The following is a 19,832-nucleotide window of genomic DNA, read 5'->3' as shown; positions in this document are numbered from 1 at the left end:
GCAAGTTCATCACTCTGGCATGTCCAACAAAGCATCTTCTTACAGGGTGTTTTTTATTATTATACTTTAAACAAAATGAAAAGTGCATTATTACTGTGTCGAAGCACTCTCACCATATAGACCAGTCACTGAATGGGAAGGAAGTGATGAAAGGAAAAAAAAATCCTAAACAATCCTTGGCCCATGGAAAGGGCCAGCAAAGTAGCCCAGTGGATAGTGCTGAGCTTGGAGTCACAATGACCCAAATTCAAATCTGGCCTCCACACTTCCTAGCTATGTTACCCTGAGCAAGTCACTTAACCTGAGTTCCCCCAACTATATAATGGGGAAAATAATAGCATCTATCTCTCAGGTGAAGATTAAAGGAGATTATATTTATAAAGTGTTTAGCACAGTACTGGAACACAGTAACAAATGCTTGTTTTTTTCCTCCCTTCCCATGGGTGTGCTTATGATATTTCCTCCAATTCCTCCATCAGACTCATTTTCTGAATGTTAGGCCTAAATTTTAGAGGTAGGCTGGTATAGTAGATAGCATACTTGGTGTTCAAAAGAAAGTCCTGCATCTGACATGTACTAGTTGTATGACCCAGAGCAAGTCACATCATATGCATCTCAGGCACTTAACTTATTTCCCAAGTTACAGTTGTTTTTAATTTGTGTTGGTGGAGGAAATTGTGGTCTCTCCATGAAGACCAAAACCGTGTTTCCTTCTTGTATTTGAGTATGGCTACATTCTACAAATGAATAACCCTGTTCTCCTGCTTTGCTCTCCTAGTACCCTTTTATGAGTTATTTTAGCTCCAAATTAATGAGAAGCAGCTTGGTATAAAACAAGGGGATTGGACTAGATGACCTCAAGGTCCCTTAGAGATCTATATCTCTGATGCTGTGATATTTCTAAATCCGTCATCTGTGATCATAGATTACATGGCAATGAGATGCTTCAGGAGGTAGGATTTCATTTTCTGATCTTAGCCACTTAACCTAGCTACCTTAACTTTCCTCATCAGTGAAATGGGGATAATAATAACACTTGCCACCCAGGCTTGTTGTGAACCTAGTGTATAGTAGGTGCCTAATAAATGCTTATTCCTTCCTCCCTTTCCTTTCCTTTACTTTCTTCCTTTCTTCCTTCCCTCCCTCCCTCCCTCCCTCCTTCCTTCCTGTGACAGTTCCAATTTTCTTCAAGCATAGTGTAGAAGAAGTCAGAAGACCTCTATTCTAGCCCCAGCTTAGACACTTATTAGCTGTGTGACCCGGGATGATAGCTTTCATCTTTGTGCGTCTTCATTCATAAAATGGGCTAGTTGGAGTCTATGATCTCTGAGTTTCCTTTTAGCTCTTTTGTTATACCTTTATCCCTGGCACGCTTACTAGCTGTGGGTGCATCTGGGCCCTCCTCCCTCCATACGTTCTCTCTCAGGGACCTTATCAGATAACATGGGTTCAATGATCATCTTTCTCCAGATTATTACCAAACCTATATGTCTAAACTTAGTTTCTCTCCTGAGCCCAAGTTCCACTCTACAAATTTCCTATTGGATATTTCCAACAGTGTCCCCTAGGCACCTTAAGCTCAATGCATCCACAAATCTAAAATATAATTCGTTATCTTCCCCTTCCAAAAAAACCCCATCCCTTTCCCAACCTTCCTTGTGTCTGTCAAAATGCCATCTTCCTTCCAGTCACCCAGATTTATGATCTTGATCATCATCTTCTACTCACTTTCCCACTCCACATGTCTAAATAGTTGCCAGACCTCATTATTTCTGTCTCTACAACATCTCTTGCAGATATTCCCTCCTCTCTCCAGTTCAACACTTCATCATCTCTTGCCTGGACTATTGCAATGGCTTTCTATTTGGTCTCCCTGTCTCATGTCTCTTTCCATTACAAACTAGCCTCCACAAACTGCCAAGTTATTTTTCCTAAAATATGTTTGACATTCAAAGCTCTTTACAGCCTGGCCCCTTCCTACACTCTATTCCCCTCCTCTTCTGTCCAGTAATATTAGCCTACTGCCTGTTCCACACATAAGCTACTTCATCTCCCATCATCATGCCTTTGCACTGAATGAAATGATTACCTTTCATTCATGTCAGTTAGGGACCACTTTTTTTTTTTAGGAGGGGGGGAAAGGTGACTTGCCCAAGGTCACACGGTTAGTTTTGTGTCAAGTCTGAGGCTGGATTTGAACAGGTCCTCCTGACTCCAGGGCCCATGCTCTATTCACTGCACCACCTAGCTGCTCCAAAGGGACCACCTTCTACAGGAAGCCTTTCCTGGTTTCCCCAGCTTCTAGGGCATCCCCTCCCCCCAATGACCTTGTATTCATTTTGTATACATTTCCCATATGCTCAAATATTATGTGTGTGCATATTGTATCCCTGGAAAGAATTAAGCCCCTTGAAGCAGAGACTTTTCTCTTTTTCTTTCTATCTATCTCCATCACTTAGCACAGTGCCTGGTACATGGCAAGAACTTAATAAATGCTTGCTGATTGAGACAGTCACACACAGATATAACAAAGCAAAGACGAAAGCAAACCAAAGCACAACTATCACCAATCACAAGTCTTTTATTTTCCCTTCGGCAGCCCCTTTAAATTGATGTGACCCTAAAACAGAATGAACTGAACTATGAGACTATAAATCAAGGAATGAAACAGGTAGAGACTAAGTTTCAACAAAATGCTCCCCTTATCAATATCCCTTAGAGCTGCCAAAGGTCATCTCTCTTGGTCCTCCCGGATGTCCAATTGCCTCATCAAGATTCCTGAGTTCTAAGTGTGATTAACCCTTGGTTCTGATACATGTAACTGAATTGAAGACTCATGAAACTGAGTTCTTGGGCGGACCTATACCGTCATTAGTGTCTGTATGCTCACTGCCTAGCACTGCGCTTGTAAAGAATGGTAGGTATTTTAAAAATGCTTGTTGATTGGCTGATTTTGTCTTTGTATCCCCAGTGCCTAGAACAGTAGCTGGCACACAGCAGACACTTAATAACTGAGAAGCCAGAGGTCAAACGTAGTAGGCTCACGCCATGATGCCACTTCAGCCTGGTTCCCGGAGCCCAATCCAGAAGCACAAGTTCAGAATCGCCAGGACTTCTGAATCAGAAAATTAATTGTTGTCCAAGAAGAAGATCCCAGGTATTAGATGATGACACTCCTCCCGCTATGGGAGCTTTCTCTCTGCTAGAAAGGGAGGACACAGAAAAGAATTAATCACAAACTGTGAGGGCAATATTCAATTTAATCCCCACATGCATAAAGCACCTACTAGATAGGAAACTCTATGAGGGCAGACTGTGTTCATTTGTTCTCTCTCTCCCCCCCTCCCTCCCTCATCCCTCATTTCCTCTTTCCCTTCCTGACTCTCCTTTGCACCAAACACCTCCTAACATGATTTACACATTGTAGCTGCTCGTTGTTTCTCTTTCCTCATATAAAGCATAATTACTCCCAGGGGTAGACAACATATAACCAGTCCCTTGAGAACTATAGAACATATAAGCCCAGCAAATGACTGCTATGGCCTAGAACTTTATGTCTCTTTTACAAAAAAATCAAAACTGGAGAGTCAGTGCATGGTTCAAAATTAGGGTGTAGGAACAGTTTAGATCAGTGGCACCCAAAGATCTGGATAGTATACTAAAAAGCAAAGACATAACCTCACTAACAAAGGTCTGTATAGTCAGAATGATGGCTTCTCCAGGAGCAATGTATGGTTGTGAGAGCTGGACTATAAGGAAAGTTGAGTACCACAGCATTGACACTTTTGAATTGTGGTGCTGGAGAAGGCTTTTCACAGTCCCTTGGACAGTTAGGAGATCAAATCAGTAAATATTTAAAGAAATTAATTCAGGCTATCTCACAGGAAGATCAAATACTGAAGTTATAATGCTCGGCCACATAATGAGAAGAAAGAAGTCACTGAAAAAGATTCCAGTGTTGGGACAGAAGGCATAAGAAGGGCATGGCAGAGGATGAGATGGATAGGTAGTGTCACAGAAGCAGTGAACATGACCTTGGACAGATTTCAAGAGATAGAAAAGGACAGAAGGACTATGGTGTTCTATGGTCCAACGGGTTAGGAGTTGGACAGGACTGAAAACAGTAAGTTCAACTCAAATAGAAACAATCCCCCTTTGGGAGTTTTGCTGGGAGTGAGTTTGACACCTCTGGCCTAGATTATTGGAGGGACATCTTTATATTACAGAGTTAGAGCTGAAAGGGCCTTTAGAGGTCATCTGATTCAATCCCTTTATTTTATGGATGAAGAAATTAGGCAAAGACAAGGTAAATGACTTGCCCAGGGCCATACAGGGTTTGAGCTCACTTGTTCAAGTTAAAATCTAGTTCTTTTTCCTCCCACTGTGACACACTGCCTCACTTACACTGGCTTTCACTATAGCCCTGTGGGAGGTAGGGTGGGAGGGAGAGAGGGAAGAGAGGAAGAGAAGGAGGAGGAAGAGATCGGTTTCATTTGAGCACAGCTATGCCTCAATATCACACAGGAGAACAACTATCAGGGTTGTTAGGAGTGATTATGAGTAAGTAATTAACTAGTCCTCAAGCATCTCAAAATTCTCTCACCTTTTTCTCTCCCCTTCTAATTAGATTTTTATTAGCACCTTCAAGTGATAAAATTCAAATGACTAAAATTAGCAGTAAGGAGGATGGGGGGTGAAGAAGGGATGAAAGAAATTGTCAGACCTATCTTCTTCCTATCCTTATACATGTCCCTCAGATTCTTGCTTCAGTCTTCTCATGCTAGCCCTCCCAGCCTGGAGTGCCTTCTTTCCTTCCTCTCTGCCTATCCAAATGCTGTATTTCTTGTAGGCCTGGGGTGAATAACATTTGTTGGGTCATAGACCCTTTTGGCAGTCTGGTGAGAACCCCTCTTTGGAATACTGTTTTGAGATGAATAAAACAAAATACATAGGATTATGAAGGAAGTCAATTGCATTGAAATACAGCATATTTTTATATATAAATTATACATTATATCACAGACACAATATATAACTATATACATGTCACATATTTTATATATACACATATACAGGTGCACATACTACATATGTATGTATATATATGTATGTATGTGTGTATGTATGTATTCACAGACATGCACAAAGTTCAAGGACCTTGGGTTAAGAATCTCTGTCTAAGCCTAGCCTAAGGGCCACAGTCTCCAAGAAATCTCCAACCATTCTAAATTACCTCAAATTACTTAATTTTTTTTACTTCAGCACTTAACACAGGATTAACCAATGTGGTTTTGTTTGTTGTTTACTCTTCCACATGGGGTGACTGTCTCCCCGAGTTCTTAAGGGCAGGTACCTTTTCTATTCCTCCATCCTACAACAAGGTCTAACAACGTTGTGTTTGGAGCAGGTGCTCAGTAAATGTTTCCTAGTAGTTTGTGTGACTTGAATGGGTTCATTCATGAATATGCTACTTCTGTATTATAGCAAGAATGGCTACCTGGGAAAAACTCTATTATAATAGCGACAGAATGGTTTAGTAGATAGTGCACTGGACTTGGAGATAAGTTCAAATTCTGCTTCAGACACCTGTTAACCATCTGATCCTGTGGCTTCTCTTGGTTTCAATTCCCTTATCTATAAAATGAAAGGATTGGACCTTAGGAACAATTAAACCCTCAATGGCCAATTTCAGTTCTAAACCTATGATCCTATGAATTAGTTCTATCATTGCTTCTCCTCTCAAACATCTGATAATTATGGGTCTTGATTTTTATTATTTTGATCAAAGCACAGTGCTTAGTTGAGGTATCATGTTGTACCAAGAAAAAAGGGGAAGGAAGTCAAGGAGGGCCACAGAATTTTATTTAGGGCTCCTTCATACAAGTCTCAACTTGCCCAAGAAGTCAATTTTCTTAGAAAATAGATTGGTATCCGGCTTGTATCTAAAAAGCTCACTGATTGGACTAAAAAGTCAAGTGAAAAAAGATAGAAATCATGAGTGCTTTATTATGAGTTGAATGTGAGTGTGGTTGAGACAGAAACCTACCTTGTCTTCTACCAGAGAGAGTATGCATGGTCTAATTTGCAAAACTGACTAATGAAATACTACAGCTCAGTACAAGGTAAGATTGCCAAGAAAGAGAGCAGATTCTCTTGGTGGTCATCACACAGGAGGGTGTTCTGACAAGCTGGACCTTTTGACATTAGAACTGTAAGTTACTACTGGATTTATTTCTAAGAGAACATAGGGATGTAGGTATGAAAGAAATATTTAGATAACACTAGGTTTCTGTTTGTGTTTTGTTAATTTGATGTTGCTTGGACTTATTTTTCATAAGTGGCTGTTTATAAGTCATTCTGTAGTGGTTTTTACTAAGAACTTGTTATAAAGTTATATGTTAATAGTAGAAAAATTTATAGAAAGAAGTTCAAGACGTTCCTCCTTGAATTTTTCTGTAATTCCAGGCTATATAGGGATGTTAATGGACACTGGGGGGAGGTTGTTATTCTGGTGGTATCTTAGATGAAATAAACTTTGAGATTATGAATTATAATAGGCAACAGCTGCATGTCTTCAGTATTGAGGGGGGCATGACTGGGCAACAGTTTCTGTGAAAAATACTTGGAGATTTTTAATAAGAAGTGTGACAGGTTGGTCAACAAAGCTAATGCTTTAATGGGGTGGTTAGGTGGTGGAGTAATAGAGTACTGGGTCTGGAGTAAGAAAGATTCATCTTCCTGAGTTCAAATCTGGCCTCAGACACTTACTATCTTTGTGACCCTGAGCAAGTCTCTTATCCCTGTTTGCCTCAGTTTCCTCATCTGTAAAATGAGCTGGAGAAAGAAATGTCAAACCACTCCAGTATCTCTGCCAAGAAAATCCCAAATGGGGTCATGAAGAATTGGACATAACCAAATAACAACAAAAAGCTAATGTAATCATTCAGTTTTGGGTCTGGATCTATACTAAGAAATCATTTTGCTATTTTTAGTCTTAGAGAGCTGCTTAGTTATTGAGAAGGTAAGTGACTTGCCCAGGGTCACACAGTTAACATTGCTTGGAGTTTTATCTTGAACCCAGACCTTTCCGACTCAAAGCCAGCTCACTGTAGCATGCTGCCTCTAAGTGTAATCTTAAGCGGTATCAATAACAGAGTATCCAGAAGGGGTCAAGGGATAGGCCCTTTATCTTCTGCTTTGATCAAACTATATCTAGAATACAGTGTTCTGTTCTGATATTCACATCTTAGGAAAGATGGAAGAACAAATTTAAGGAATATGGTCATGACTGTAAGGGTCCTGAAAGCTGTGCCATGTTTGGATTGACTGAGGAAATGTGGACTGGTTAGTAGGAAGTGGGAAAGTTTAGCTTGGCATGAGGCAGGGGGTAAAAGGATTGACAACATAATAGCTGTCTTCAAACAGTCAAAAGACCATGGATTTAGAGCCAAAAGTGACCTCAGAGGTTATTTGTCTGACCCCTTCATTTTATGGATGAGGAAAATAAGGTTGAGAGAGAAATGCCTTGTTTAAGTCATTTGTAAGAAATATGACTCGTTTTTCTTGGATCCCAAAGACAGAACTAGAAACAAATGGGTGGATGTTTCAGAGATGCAGATTTTGATTTGAGGTAAAGGAAAACTTGATAGAGGAGGACCGAAGAGGCATGAGCCACCTTGGGAAGACAAGAGGTCTTTGAGAGATGTTGTGATGTAATGTAAATAATGCTTTAAGGAAGGCCCCTCCTGGCTTAGAGTGAATGTCAAGGGTAACTGTTTCTCTTTGGAACAGCAACCCAGAGTGTCTTCCACCCCCAGCTTGATTTTTTTCCTTTTTTTCTAAATAAAGGGACCATCCCTTGACTCATTTTTTAAAGAGGCCTATTCATTGAATTGGCGTTACCTCACTCTAAGTGAGTATGTGAAAAGGCCTAAACCTAAAAGGCCCAGGGTCTCCTACTGCATCCTGGGTCATCTCTGGTCATCCTGATGAATATCTGGTCACTGGATCCAGATGGCTCTGGGGGAGAAAGTGATGCTGGTGACCTTGTATAGTACTCCCTCACTCAAATCAAAGTCAACTGCAAGCCATGTCATCATTCCCCTGATGGCATGATCCTCTTCGAAAACCAAGGACAAACACAAGCCATCTAGATAGATTCCAGTTGTACTAAAAGATCTCATAGATTCCTTCCAAGCTTTGAAACTGATTTTTTTCTCCACGATGGGGAAATTTTAAGTTACAAGTTATCAAAGGTCACCACCTAGTGGCAATCGATGAAACCGTCACAAGCCAAACTAGGCAGTGAAAGTCACTGTACTAGTTAGTGTGAAAAATTAATATTTCTTTCTTCTATTTAATAACTAATTATTGTATTAGAACCAAGGTTTTTCCCCTTTTCTATTTCCTCATCCAGAAACCAACCAGTGTGGCAAATTTCTCTTAGAGATTTACCCAGGCCAAAATCTAATCAGACAGTAAAAGAAATTCTAAGTTTGGGCTGATGGGTGAATTCTTGTTCACAGTGTTTGCTCAGGCAGGTTCTGGGAAAATGTTGATTCTCCCTATTATCAAAATAAGTGATATGTAAATTGATGTCTCTCTGACCAAGATTTGAGTGACCTAAGTCATGTACCCCAAGATAGCCCACCTCCTATTTGATTAACCAATCAGAGTTGAGTAGGTACCCCTCGGGAACACCTCCTCTTCGAAGGGCATAGAAACTGTGACCCCCACCATCACCATTATTCATTCTTGTATTAATAACCTGCTGACCTTATTAATAAAATATTTAAATTACCCAGAAATTATGTCTTGCAAACCTTTTTAAAAGTCACACTAAGTGACATTATTTCATCATATTAACTGGTAATGTGAGGGCCCTGGCATACCAATAGAGTTAGACTTGGATCCTAAGTTCTTTCAATAATTTTACTTGGTTTCATTCTCCCCATCTACAAAATAAGAGAGTTGGGCTAGTGGATCCCAAGGTGAATTTTTAGTTCTACCGATCTATGATTCTAGAAGAAATCCAGTCCAATGAAAGCCTAAGAGTTAAGCTCAACCACATCCTTTGTCTGCCATACTGAGGCAGCTTAAGTGGCACAGTGGATACAGTGCTGGATTCTGGAGTCAATAAGACCTGAGTTCAAATCCAGTCTCAGACATTTACTAGCTTTGTGACCCTGGGCAAGTCACTTAACTTCTGTTTGTTTTAGTTTCCTTAGCTGCAAAATAGGGATAATAACAACAACTTCTTTGCAGAATTGTTGTTAAGGATCAAATACAATAATATTTGTAGAGCACTTAGCACACAATACCTGGTACATAGTAGGAGTTATATTAATGCTTATTTTCTCCCCTTCCCTTGTCATCTCATTTGCCAACTCATTTGGTTATAACCTGAGAGCTGAAAGGGACGTGAGAGGCCATCAAGTCCTTTCCCCTCACTCTATAGATGAGGAAGGAGAGTGAGGCCCATGTAAAAGACTTGCCCAGGTCACATTGCTTTCTAGCAGTGTCTGAGGCTGAATGTGAAGTCAGATTTTAGTGAATTCTAAGCCCAGAACTCTATCCACTCCATCACCTAAATACCTGTGGCTCCAGCGTTTCCTATGCATGGCCTCCTGGGCCCCTAACACAACAGTTAAGTGGACCTCAGGTGGTGGCCTGTGTCCTGGTATAGATCTCGTGATTGCCAGATAGAGAGCAGCCAGCAATCCCATGAAACATTCCTGATCTGAACCCAAAATAGCTTCTAGGGAGGTCCGAAGCAGACCTTCTGTGACCTAGAGTAGTATAAGATGTACATGTTTGGTTTGGGCCAGTGTTACAATTCTAGGACACTTTGAGACTCGTTCCATTACCCACCATGTTCCTCACCAGGGAATTTTGAGAGGCTTCTGAGATCTTCCAACTATAATGTTTCTACTTTCCCTCAGGGAAATCCTCAAAACCACTTCGCCCCCTGAGTGTTTCCTATAACATCTGTCTGCCAAGAAGTGAGTCACCCTTTCTACCCACCACCCCATGTTGAGACTGAAGTGAGTCCCCCAAAGCTACTTGCGGTCAGACCTCCAAGGTAGTACTTACATCTTAAGGACCTGGATAGGGCTTTCCTCTCAAGATGGTAATGCCACAGAGCTAGCTAGAAACTCCTAGAGGGGTTATCCAGTGGCCCTCCACAGACCACTCTGAACTCAGTATCATGGGAAATAGTGGCATCCACCATGGAAACACATACCACTGGCTTTCCTGTTGCTCTTTCCCCCAAACAAGCCTGACCTTTTCCTAGTTTCTGAACAATTGGGTAGGGAGTAGGGAGCTTATGTTCTATACGACACCATATTCTAGGGACAGAGGGATTTCTTCAGTTATAAAATGAGAAAGTTGGAGGAGATGATCTCTAAGGTCTCTGCTAGGTCTGGGCACCATGATCTCTGAGTGTGGGAGTCATGATCAATGACCCAGATATCAGAAAGGACACAGTAGCTCTGACAATGCTTTGAAATGAGTCACTGTCATTCAAATAGTGCTTTTGAGTATTTTCTGTATTATTTCATTTGAGATAAGTATCACCATAATTAATTTGCCCCATGGCAAATGGAAGGAAAGTGATGCTCACATGGTCTTCTTAACTCTAAGACTTGCGCTTTCTCTACAATCTGTTGGGGATGTTGTCCTTTCTAAGATTAGGTCCCTCCAACTCACCCTCTCCTAAGAGAGTTGGTGTCAGAGGCATTTATTAAATACTTGTTTTGAATACAACATAGCAAATGTTTTCCACTATTAAAATGTAAGCTTTTTGAGGGTAGGTATTAAAATTTCACTTTTTTTTTGGATCTCCACTGCCTAGCATAATGTCTGGCATAAAGTAGGTGTTTAATAAATGCTTTCTGACTTCCTGGACAGTTTGTAAAACTTGTCTAGGGTTGGTCACCCCTTGACTAGGAGAGATCACCCCTTTTAAGGATGCCAAATACATAAAACTATGCCAGATTAATGGGTCTTCTTTTCTGTGCCCTACCATCACAGCAAGTAACCCCCAGGCTCACCGGACGCCTTTCCACATTCCCTTTTTTCCTGACATTCTTGCCTGGAATGACATCTAGAGAGCGGTAGCTTGGAGGCTTCTCTTCTGTCCAGCTTGGGGGTTGAGAAGGACAGTGGGATTTCCAGCTTTGATGATACTGCCGTTCCTTCTCTTCTTCTGAACTCCAAGAGCTGTGGCAAGATGGTGGGGAATAGCTTCGGTGTCGGTGGCTACGGTGCCTGTAGGCGCTCTCCCTTTGGCCTGGTCGATGGCGCCTCCCTGGAGATCGACTCCGTTGTGTTGAGTGGTTGGAGTGCCAGTGGGCCTCTCGGGAATAGGACCCATCATCACTCAGGCTATCAGAGTATGGCCTAGCCCTGTGTGAGACCTCCTCTCTGGAGTTCCAATGGCTTCCACTCTTATAGTTCTCACGGCCCCTATGCTCTGAGGCTTTCGGCTTTGGCCGTGGTTCCAAGGATCCTTGACGGAAGTCAGAGTAATGATTCAGCCTTCTCTCCTCTTTCCCCTCCTCCAGAGCCCAAGGTCTCCTGGAAAACTGCTGGTGAGATGACTCACTGGTCCTCTGGGAGGAGGGAAGTTCTCTGACCAAGGGGGGGAGGTGGATAATCCTACGTTCCACTATTTCTGAACCCAGGGAGGACAACATGCTGCAGTGACGACCGACTCTTGCTTTGTGGTCTGGTGGGAGGGACTGGGCAGGGTTGAGTTTCTGCAGTTCCTTCTCTAAGTACTCTAGCACTCCATTGGCAGCAGGGGGGTGAGTTGGTGTTGGGGGCACTGGCATCTGAGGGAAGCTGGCTGGTGGGGAAAGATCTAAACATAAAGAGAAATGACAATATCACTGTATGATAAGCCCCAAGATAAATGGATTTCCCTGGTTCTTAGGGGTACCAGAAAGTCCCCTGGAACACCCTCTTTATTTGCTTTTCAAACTAACTGTTTGATTTGTGCTTCTTCTCTATGGGCCGTAGAAATCCTTGTCGTCCTTTTCCCGAAGGCCCCAAGTAGCCCATATTCTTACCCTCAGCCCTCCTACATTTCTTTGGTAGGGTTTACCTCGCTGCAGCAGCGGGTTCATTTGGTAAGATGAAACCTGGGAGCTCCTGTCAGCTCCCCAGTAGAGGGGTTTTTCCATCATCTGGGGAATTAGTGCCCGAGCCTGCTTCATATACCGGTGCCGGGCCAGGGCTGCAGGGGGAGAAGGAGAAATGATTACCTTCACTCTATGTAGTTTCTCAACCCCTTATGAGATCAGAAGGCAATGTGGTGTGTGGGGAAAAAGCACTGCATTTGGAGTAAGAAACACTGGGTTTCAGACTCACCTCTTCTACTGGTTAGCTAGGTGAGCCATAACCCCTAAACTTCAGTTTTCTTGTCTACAAAATAGAAATCATACCACCTATCCCACTGGGTTAGTTTTAAGGGAAATGTTCTCTAACTCTGAAACTACCTAATATGAATCAGTGTTAGCCACCCTTTCCAGAAATCAGTCTCTCCTCCAAATCTGCTGTGCCATATTTTCAATGGATAGGAGGTTTGGAAGGACTCTGCAAATACCCGCCAGGACCTAGACTTCCATCAACCCTGAAATGTAGATTCTTCAAAGAGGTTTTCACAGAGAACAAAATCATTAGCTTTTAAAATTTTACCACTCTGTGAGGAGGGGAGAAGGAAGAAAATCTGGAACTCAAAGTTTTAAAAATAAATGTTTAAAAAAATTGTTTATACATGTAACTGGGAAATAAGATATACAGGCAATGGGGTATAGAAATCCATCCTCCTTTACCAGAAGGTTAAGGGGGGGGGGGGGGAGGGTATGGGAAGGGATATAAGAGAGAGCAGATTGGGGGAAGGGGTATTCAGTATGCTTGCCATGGTTGGGGGACAGGGAAAAGACGGGGAGAAAATTTGTAACTCAAAATCTTGTGTAAATGAATGTTGAAAACTAAAAATAAACAAATACATTTTTAAAAAATTAAGAAAAAAAAATGTTACCACTCTGCTTTCCCCCAAGGTGACACAGCATGTATTTTATCAAGCATCCAAATAAATGTTGGCAATTGACCAAGATGGCATCCAGTCACTAGCCAGAAATAGAAGGCACAAACACAGCAAGTAGTTAAGGATACAGGCCAGGAAGTCTGGAAGGGCAGAAGGAAGTATATAGTTCTATAATAATGTGTCCTCTGCTTCCTCCTAGGCATGAGCAATGAGTGTGGGAGGTAGTCAAGGGAGTACTTGGTGCTAACCAGGGATTCAGGCAACAGCTTTCTGGTCTTCTTCCCAATCATGGCATTGGAAGGGGTTGGAAGGGAACTTGGAAGTCGTCCTTAACAAGTGAGCTTGCAGCCTCCAAGTACTGTGGCAAGATAGTGGGGAATAGCTTCGGTGTCAGTGGCTACAGTGCCCCGAGTTCCTTGGGGAACTCACTACCTTGGGAGATAGTCTACTCCACTTCTGGACAACTCGAATTAGGCCTCCTTATACAAAGCCCGAAGCTATCTCTGCAGCTTTAATTCAGCGCTCCCAGCTCTCTGGCTGTGGTGAAGCAAAGTAAGTAGAATCCCTCTTTCATGTGACAGCCATTCAAAGACTTGAAGAATTTTTTGTCTTTTTCCCTCACATCCCCTACCTCATCTTTCCTTCTCTAGGCTAAAAATCCCCAGTTTCTTCACCCAGACTTCTCACTACAGGGGCTTTCTTCAATGACGGGAACCTGGCAGGAGGAGGAAGGAAGGGAAATACCAGTCCCCATCAAGGGTAAAAGCAGGAAGGTAGTAGACAGGCCTCACCATCTATCTACCCTAAAAAATTCCACTCTGACCTTTAAGAGCTTACATTCTCAAGTGACAAGAGACTCACACTGCACATGGGTCATCCATCAAAACAGATACTTGTGCATGGAGGAATTCTTTGCTAAACTTTCGGTTTTCTCTGGCCAAGAATCTCTATCTTGAGGGAGATACATCTTACAAAGTGGCACACCTGTCCCTTGCCCATGCAAAAGTTATTCATGTGTTTCAAAGGGGAATGTAACTGCCGGCCCCTTGAAAAGGATATCCCTAGAGTCTTCAAGGTTGACTTTCTAGCCTAGAGCTCCTTACCTTGCACTTAAAAACCTTTGCACTCCGGGGCGGCCAGGTGGCTCAGCGAGTAAGAGCACCGGCTCCAGTGTCGGGATGACCTGGATCAAATCCGGGCTCAGATACTCAGCACCACACCCATAAATAACTGGCCGTGTAACCTTGAGCAAGTTACTTAACCCCAATTGCTTAAAAAAAAAAAAAAACCTTTGCACCCCTAGACTTTGTTGCCTACATTAGAGGAGTGATGTACTAGGTGTGACGATGTATAATGTTGGGTCTGGAGTTACAAAAATCTCAGACACTTGCTACCTGTGTGACCCTGGGCAAGTAATTTCAACCAGTTTGCCTCAGTTTCCTCTTCTGTAAAAAAAGGAAATAGCAAATCACTGCAATAGGTTTGCCAAGAAAACCTCAAATGGGGTCATGAAGAGTCAGAAACAACTAAACAAGAAGAAAAAGAAGAAGGTGTGGGGAACTAGGGACAGGAGGGACAATGTGAGTGGGATCAAGCATTATGGGATATAAAATGCTGCTTTTATGGGAAAGAAACCGAGGGGCTACAAATCTAGAATGCAGAGAATGGCACGACAGTGACCCCAGAATAATCCTGTGCTCAAAAGCCTGGGAGTGAGCCACGAGCAAGCTTGGAGTGCCCAGGAAACATGTTGGAATCCTGCTGGGATCATCATCCCTTTCAAAAACACCAAGAATGTTCACTCTTCCATCCTCTTCTAGTAACAGCTCTTTACCTTTTCAGCATTTCCTCTGCACTAGCACTAACAGGAACCTCCTGCTGCCCTCATCACTCTGATCCAGCTACTCACTCTGCTGCTGCCCCGTCACTCTCATTTCTACCCACCTCCACCTACCTCTTCCCAGGTTCCCATTATTGCCAAAGGCCTCTCTGCCAGTTTTGCTGATTATTTCATGTTATATTATGAGCAACCTCCCACAGAGAATAGACCTTTTCACAAGTGGTTTCTACCCCCCACCCCCCAACCTTGCTTTAACTAGAATCTAGCTTTCCTCTGAGATGCTCCTTCCCTCATATTGCTTTTAATGGAGGACACATTTCCTCTACTCACTCAAAAGCAAGGAAAGGTCAGCATCAAATTTGCAGTAACTACAGCTCATATTTACATAATACTTTACAGCTTATAAAGCCCCTTCCTCATAACAGTCTCATGAAGTAGGTACTATAATTATTTTCATTTTTATCGATCAGAAAACTGAGGCTCAGAAAAATTTATGACCTTGGGAAACTCACCTAACTAGAAGGGTTGGGAACAGGATTTGAACCAAATTCTTCTGATTTTTTCTTTTTGAGGCAATCAGGGTTAATGATTTGCCCAGGGTCACACAGTTAATAAGTGTCTGAGGCTGGATTTGAAGTCAGGTCCCTCTGACTCCAGGGCTGGCCCTCTATCCACTATTCCACCTAGCTGCTGCCCCTTAGCTCTTCTGATTTTAAGTCAAGTCCTTTTTATCCCTATCATATCATTGAGTCATTCATCAAACATTTATTTATTGCCCCCCCCTTTTTTTTGGAGGGGGAAGGCAGGGTAATTGGGGTTAAGTGACTTGCCCAAGGTCACATGGCTAGTAAGGGTTAAGTGTCTGAGGCCTCATCAAACATTTATTAAGAATCTACTGTACTGGGGAAGATCTAAAGATAAATAAAATGTCACTTCCCTCATTCCTAGCAGAGATGCAGGGGAGGGAAAGGGACTTCACAGATGTAAAACATTGTATATGTCAAATTTTTTTGATTTATTGATCAGTTATGCTCATTTTTTTTCTCTTCTCCTTTGAATTTTTTTTGCTTTAAAAATCCTCGTTATGTGGAAGAATAGGATAGGATACATGGGGGAAATCTAAGTAATGTAAAAACAAAGGGTCTCAAAAAATCTTAAATTTATTTTAAAAAGAAAGAAAAAAATAATTAAGATAAGGGTCGAGGCATAAAGGTTTCCCTTGGTAAAACCCCTCTGGGAATAGACTATCCTTTTACCGCACCCCCCCCCCCCACCTTGCTTTTTATTTTTCTAGCCTTAGGCTCTAAGGACTAACTTTGCTGGTTTGTTTTTTTGCTATTACCACCCATTATTTCCATGGCAAGGTTTCTCCCCTCTCCATCCCCAGTGCACAATTTCTCCCCTACCTTGTAGCCCACAGAACAATGACACAATTCCTTTTCTGACTTCCTAGGGTTTTTACAGCTAGTACAGTGAAAAACAAAGCAGAGAAGACACTCATAGGCATAGGGAGAAGTTACAAAGCTTCAAGAAGACCCCAGTGTCTTATAATAAAAGTTATCCTCATTGTTCTTTGAATTTCTCTCAACTCTGTAACAATATCATTGCATTATTCACATTATTCCTGGCCATAATTTCTACACCACTTTCATTCGCAGGGTAGGTATGTGCTAATAGAAGATAAAGATCACAAAAGAGAAAATGACAGGTTTGACTATGTGAAAAACTTATGAGATTCCCCTACATTTTAGAGGAGCTAAGGCTAAATTTAGGCTTTCGTTTTCATAGAGGAAGGCTACCCTGGGTATCCCAACCCAGACTTCCAAATCATCCTTCTGTTATCACCCCTCACCATGTCTTCTTTTGATTTCTGTCATCATTAGATCTGCTTCCCTCCAAGACACATTCCCAACCCTCCTCATGACTTCATCCTGTCTCCTGCCACCATCTTCGTTGACTTGAAAACCTGTTGTGTTGACTAATCTAGCACCTGGACTTCAGTTCCATCATCTCTCCTCTCTCTTTAGTCCTTCCCACTATCTTTTTCTCCTCGGCCTACAAACATATTGATTTTTTTCCTTAAAAAAAAGATCTTGCCTTGCTCCTCTTACTCCAAAGGACCCAATGATCTCACTCCTTTTTCAGAGCAAAGTTGCTCAAAAGAGTCATGTATACTTATTGCCTTCACTTCCTCACTACCTCCTACTCATGTCCTTATTCCTGGAAATTTGGCTTTTGCCTGCATCACTAATGACCTCTTCTTAGTTCTCACCCCTTCTCTATAGTATTTCATGCACTATACAGTCCCTTCCTCCTCTTCCTTTGACATAAGATAATCTTAATTTTCTTTTTTAAAAAATTAATGGCACTACCATCCTTCCAATCATTTAGGTTTGCAATTTCAAAGTCATCCTCAATTTTGTCAAATCTTGCCACTTCTCCCTCCACAAAGTCTCTCATATTCATTCCTTTCCTCTTTCTCACTTCACAACCAGCCTAGTTCAGGTCCTTCTCACCTCTCATCTGGACTATTGCAATAGCTTCTATGAAAAATGATTATTCTTAGCAATCATTATCTTGGAAACTCAGAGTTTTCCCATCCCCCTTTCTTTCAAAGTTCAGTCCTTCTTCAGGAGGACTTTAAGATCTAATCTAATTGAGTCTATTCCTGCTCATTATGTAGCCCAGATGGGTCTGGGAAAATGATTCCTTCCTCGGGATGAGACAGGTGATATGGAAACTGACTGTCTCTTTGATCAGAATTAAATGACCTAAGTTACATACTCAGCACCTCACTTTAATATAGCCCACCTCCCAGCATGTTGATCAGAGTTGATTGGCATTCCTTGGGAATACCTACTCTTCAAAGGGCATATAATCCACACCCCCAAGGGTTCTAAATCCAGTGCTCTTTCTACTGTACCAGACTACAGTCCTCCTGGCATGTCCTCATGTGGTGAGTGCCAATCTACCTCTATTTTAACTCTATTTCTATACATTCCAGAGAATCCTGCCTACCTCTGCTTACTCAGGGGTGCAAATCACAGTGGTTGAGGGTATAATAAAAGGGAAGGAAGACTAAAGCATAGCATCCATTCTGGAGGAGAGAATACTTCCTTATTTGCTTAATAATAGATAACACTCAAGAGTCAGACTGATGTGTGGACAGAGTAGGCAACCACTGACTCATGTGAACTGAGAAATCTCACCAAAAAAATGTCTTTTGTAGTGCTGACACTGTGACTGGCCTTCCCACCATGGATTTTAGCTAATGCACTGAAAGCCCCCTTAAGAGTGGAACTTTCCCCTTAAAGGTGAAACACATGAAATCATCTTTAGCTATTAATAGCAGAATACTAATTATGGGAGTAATCCCCTACCATATGTTGAGAAAATGAGAACAATGGCTAGAAATAGCAGGTAGGGGTGTATCCTCTTGGGCAGCCCCAGTGCCCTGAAAAGGACAGTGAAAAACCATTGAAAATAAATTTAACTGGCTTTACGAGAATGAGCTCTCAGAACTATTCCCTGCAGAGGCAACCAGGTTCAGAAAATCCAGTGACCCCAAACCACCAACATTCTGGCCAAACTTCTTATCCCCTTCCTGTTGCAGCCTTGGACTCCACCCTCATTTTACAGGTGAGGAAACTGAGGCCCAGGGATGTTTAGTGACTTGTCTAGGTGGTAAGAGTCAGAGGTGACCTAGGGACCCTGATCCTCCTGACTCAAAGGCCTGTACACTCCCCATTAGATCACACTGCCTCAAACAATAACATATATATGTATATGTGTGTGTGTGTGTGTGTGTGTATAAGGTTTTGCTGGCTGTAGCCCCTTCTTGAAATGCACTCCTCTTCGAACCCTACCTTCCTTCAGACCTCTTATACCTCATACATAAGGCCTTTTCCTGAACTTCCCTGGCTATTAGTGACCCCCCTGACTTTGTATTTACTTTGCTAGAGTATTACTTACATTACTTATGCTAGATATTGTTTCTCCTGAGAGTACAATATCCTTGAGGACAGGATTGTTTCATTTTCGTTTTTATATCCATCCTTCCCTGCACCCCCTCCCCAAGACTAGTTAGTGCTAGCCAGGGCAGCGCCTGGAATATTGTAGATGCCAAATATATGTTTGTTGATGAACTGAATTACTCCTTTACTGGGTTTTCCCCTCCCCACCCAATGACCTTTCTTCCTCCTCTCTTAATGAGATCATTTCCCAAGATTCTGTCTTCTCACTACAGCTTCTCTCTTGGTGGACCTCTATTTGCTATCAATCTTAGAGTTTCAATTTATGACTTGCAAGCCTCTATCTTTATCCATGATGTCTTCCCTGATCAAATTTCCAGCATCCCATTGGGATATCTACCAGATGTCACACAGGCACTACATGCACAAATCTAAAACTGAATTGATCACCATCATCTTCTTTTCTGGCTAGTTCCTCCTCCTTGCCTTTCCCTATTAACATGATAATACTAACAACAACAAAAATAACAATAATAGTCTGACCATATTCTCAAACTTAAAAACTTAGAAGTCATCTTTGATGCCTTCAACTTTCTTGCCAAAGCATTCAACTGTATTTTAAATCCTATTGACTTTCCTTTCCTAGTGTTCCGAAATCCATCCCTCTTTTAAGAACCACCTAGGTGGCTCAGTGGATAGAGCATTGGGCCTAGAGTCAGAAGGACCTGAATTCAAATCAGGCCTCAGACATTTACTGTGTGACCTTACACAAGTCACTTAACTTGTCTCCCTCAATTTCACCACCTGTAGACTGGGAATGATAATACTTTTACCACCTATCTTGCAGGATTGGGAGAGAAATGCCTTACAGTGCCATATAAATGTTCCTCATCTAATATCTCTTTGATTTGGCTACCATGTTTTTTTTTTTGCTTTTTGGAGGGCAGTTGGGGTTAAGTGACTTGCC

At 42.0% G+C, this 19,832-nt stretch overlaps 2 protein-coding genes across 5 annotated transcripts in view; one reads left to right on the top strand and one right to left on the bottom strand.

Annotated features, from left to right (window-relative positions):
* Positions 1-2,561: 2,561 nt before the first annotated feature.
* ILDR1 (immunoglobulin like domain containing receptor 1) overlaps positions 2,562-19,832 on the bottom strand; it is a 64,392-nt gene continuing 47,121 nt past the window's right edge. For 2 of the 4 annotated variants that reach the window (XM_069079634.1, XM_069079630.1), the window contains 3 exons: positions 12,110-12,241; positions 11,055-11,866; positions 2,562-3,202 (listed from right to left, as the gene is read on the bottom strand). In XM_069079634.1, coding sequence (XP_068935735.1) covers positions 3,161-3,202; positions 11,055-11,866; positions 12,110-12,241 — 986 coding nt within the window. In that variant the 3' untranslated portion in view covers positions 2,562-3,160. The remainder of the gene's footprint in view (positions 3,203-11,054; positions 11,867-12,109; positions 12,242-19,832) is intronic. The other 2 variants (XM_069079632.1, XM_069079633.1) reach the window with 2 other exon arrangements.
* CD86 (CD86 molecule) overlaps positions 6,012-19,832 on the top strand; it is a 174,917-nt gene continuing 161,096 nt past the window's right edge. The window contains exon 1 of the mRNA XM_069079636.1: positions 6,012-6,122. The gene's annotated coding sequence lies outside the window, so the exon portion shown is untranslated. The remainder of the gene's footprint in view (positions 6,123-19,832) is intronic.

This window comes from Petaurus breviceps, unplaced genomic scaffold (genome assembly GCF_028583685.1).
Source record: "Petaurus breviceps papuanus isolate PSGF00001 unplaced genomic scaffold, PetGlider_PUasm1.0 91067, whole genome shotgun sequence".
In the NCBI taxonomy this organism is placed as follows: Eukaryota; Metazoa; Chordata; class Mammalia; order Diprotodontia; family Petauridae; genus Petaurus; species Petaurus breviceps.
This window is presented reverse-complemented; position numbering and strand designations above follow the sequence as displayed.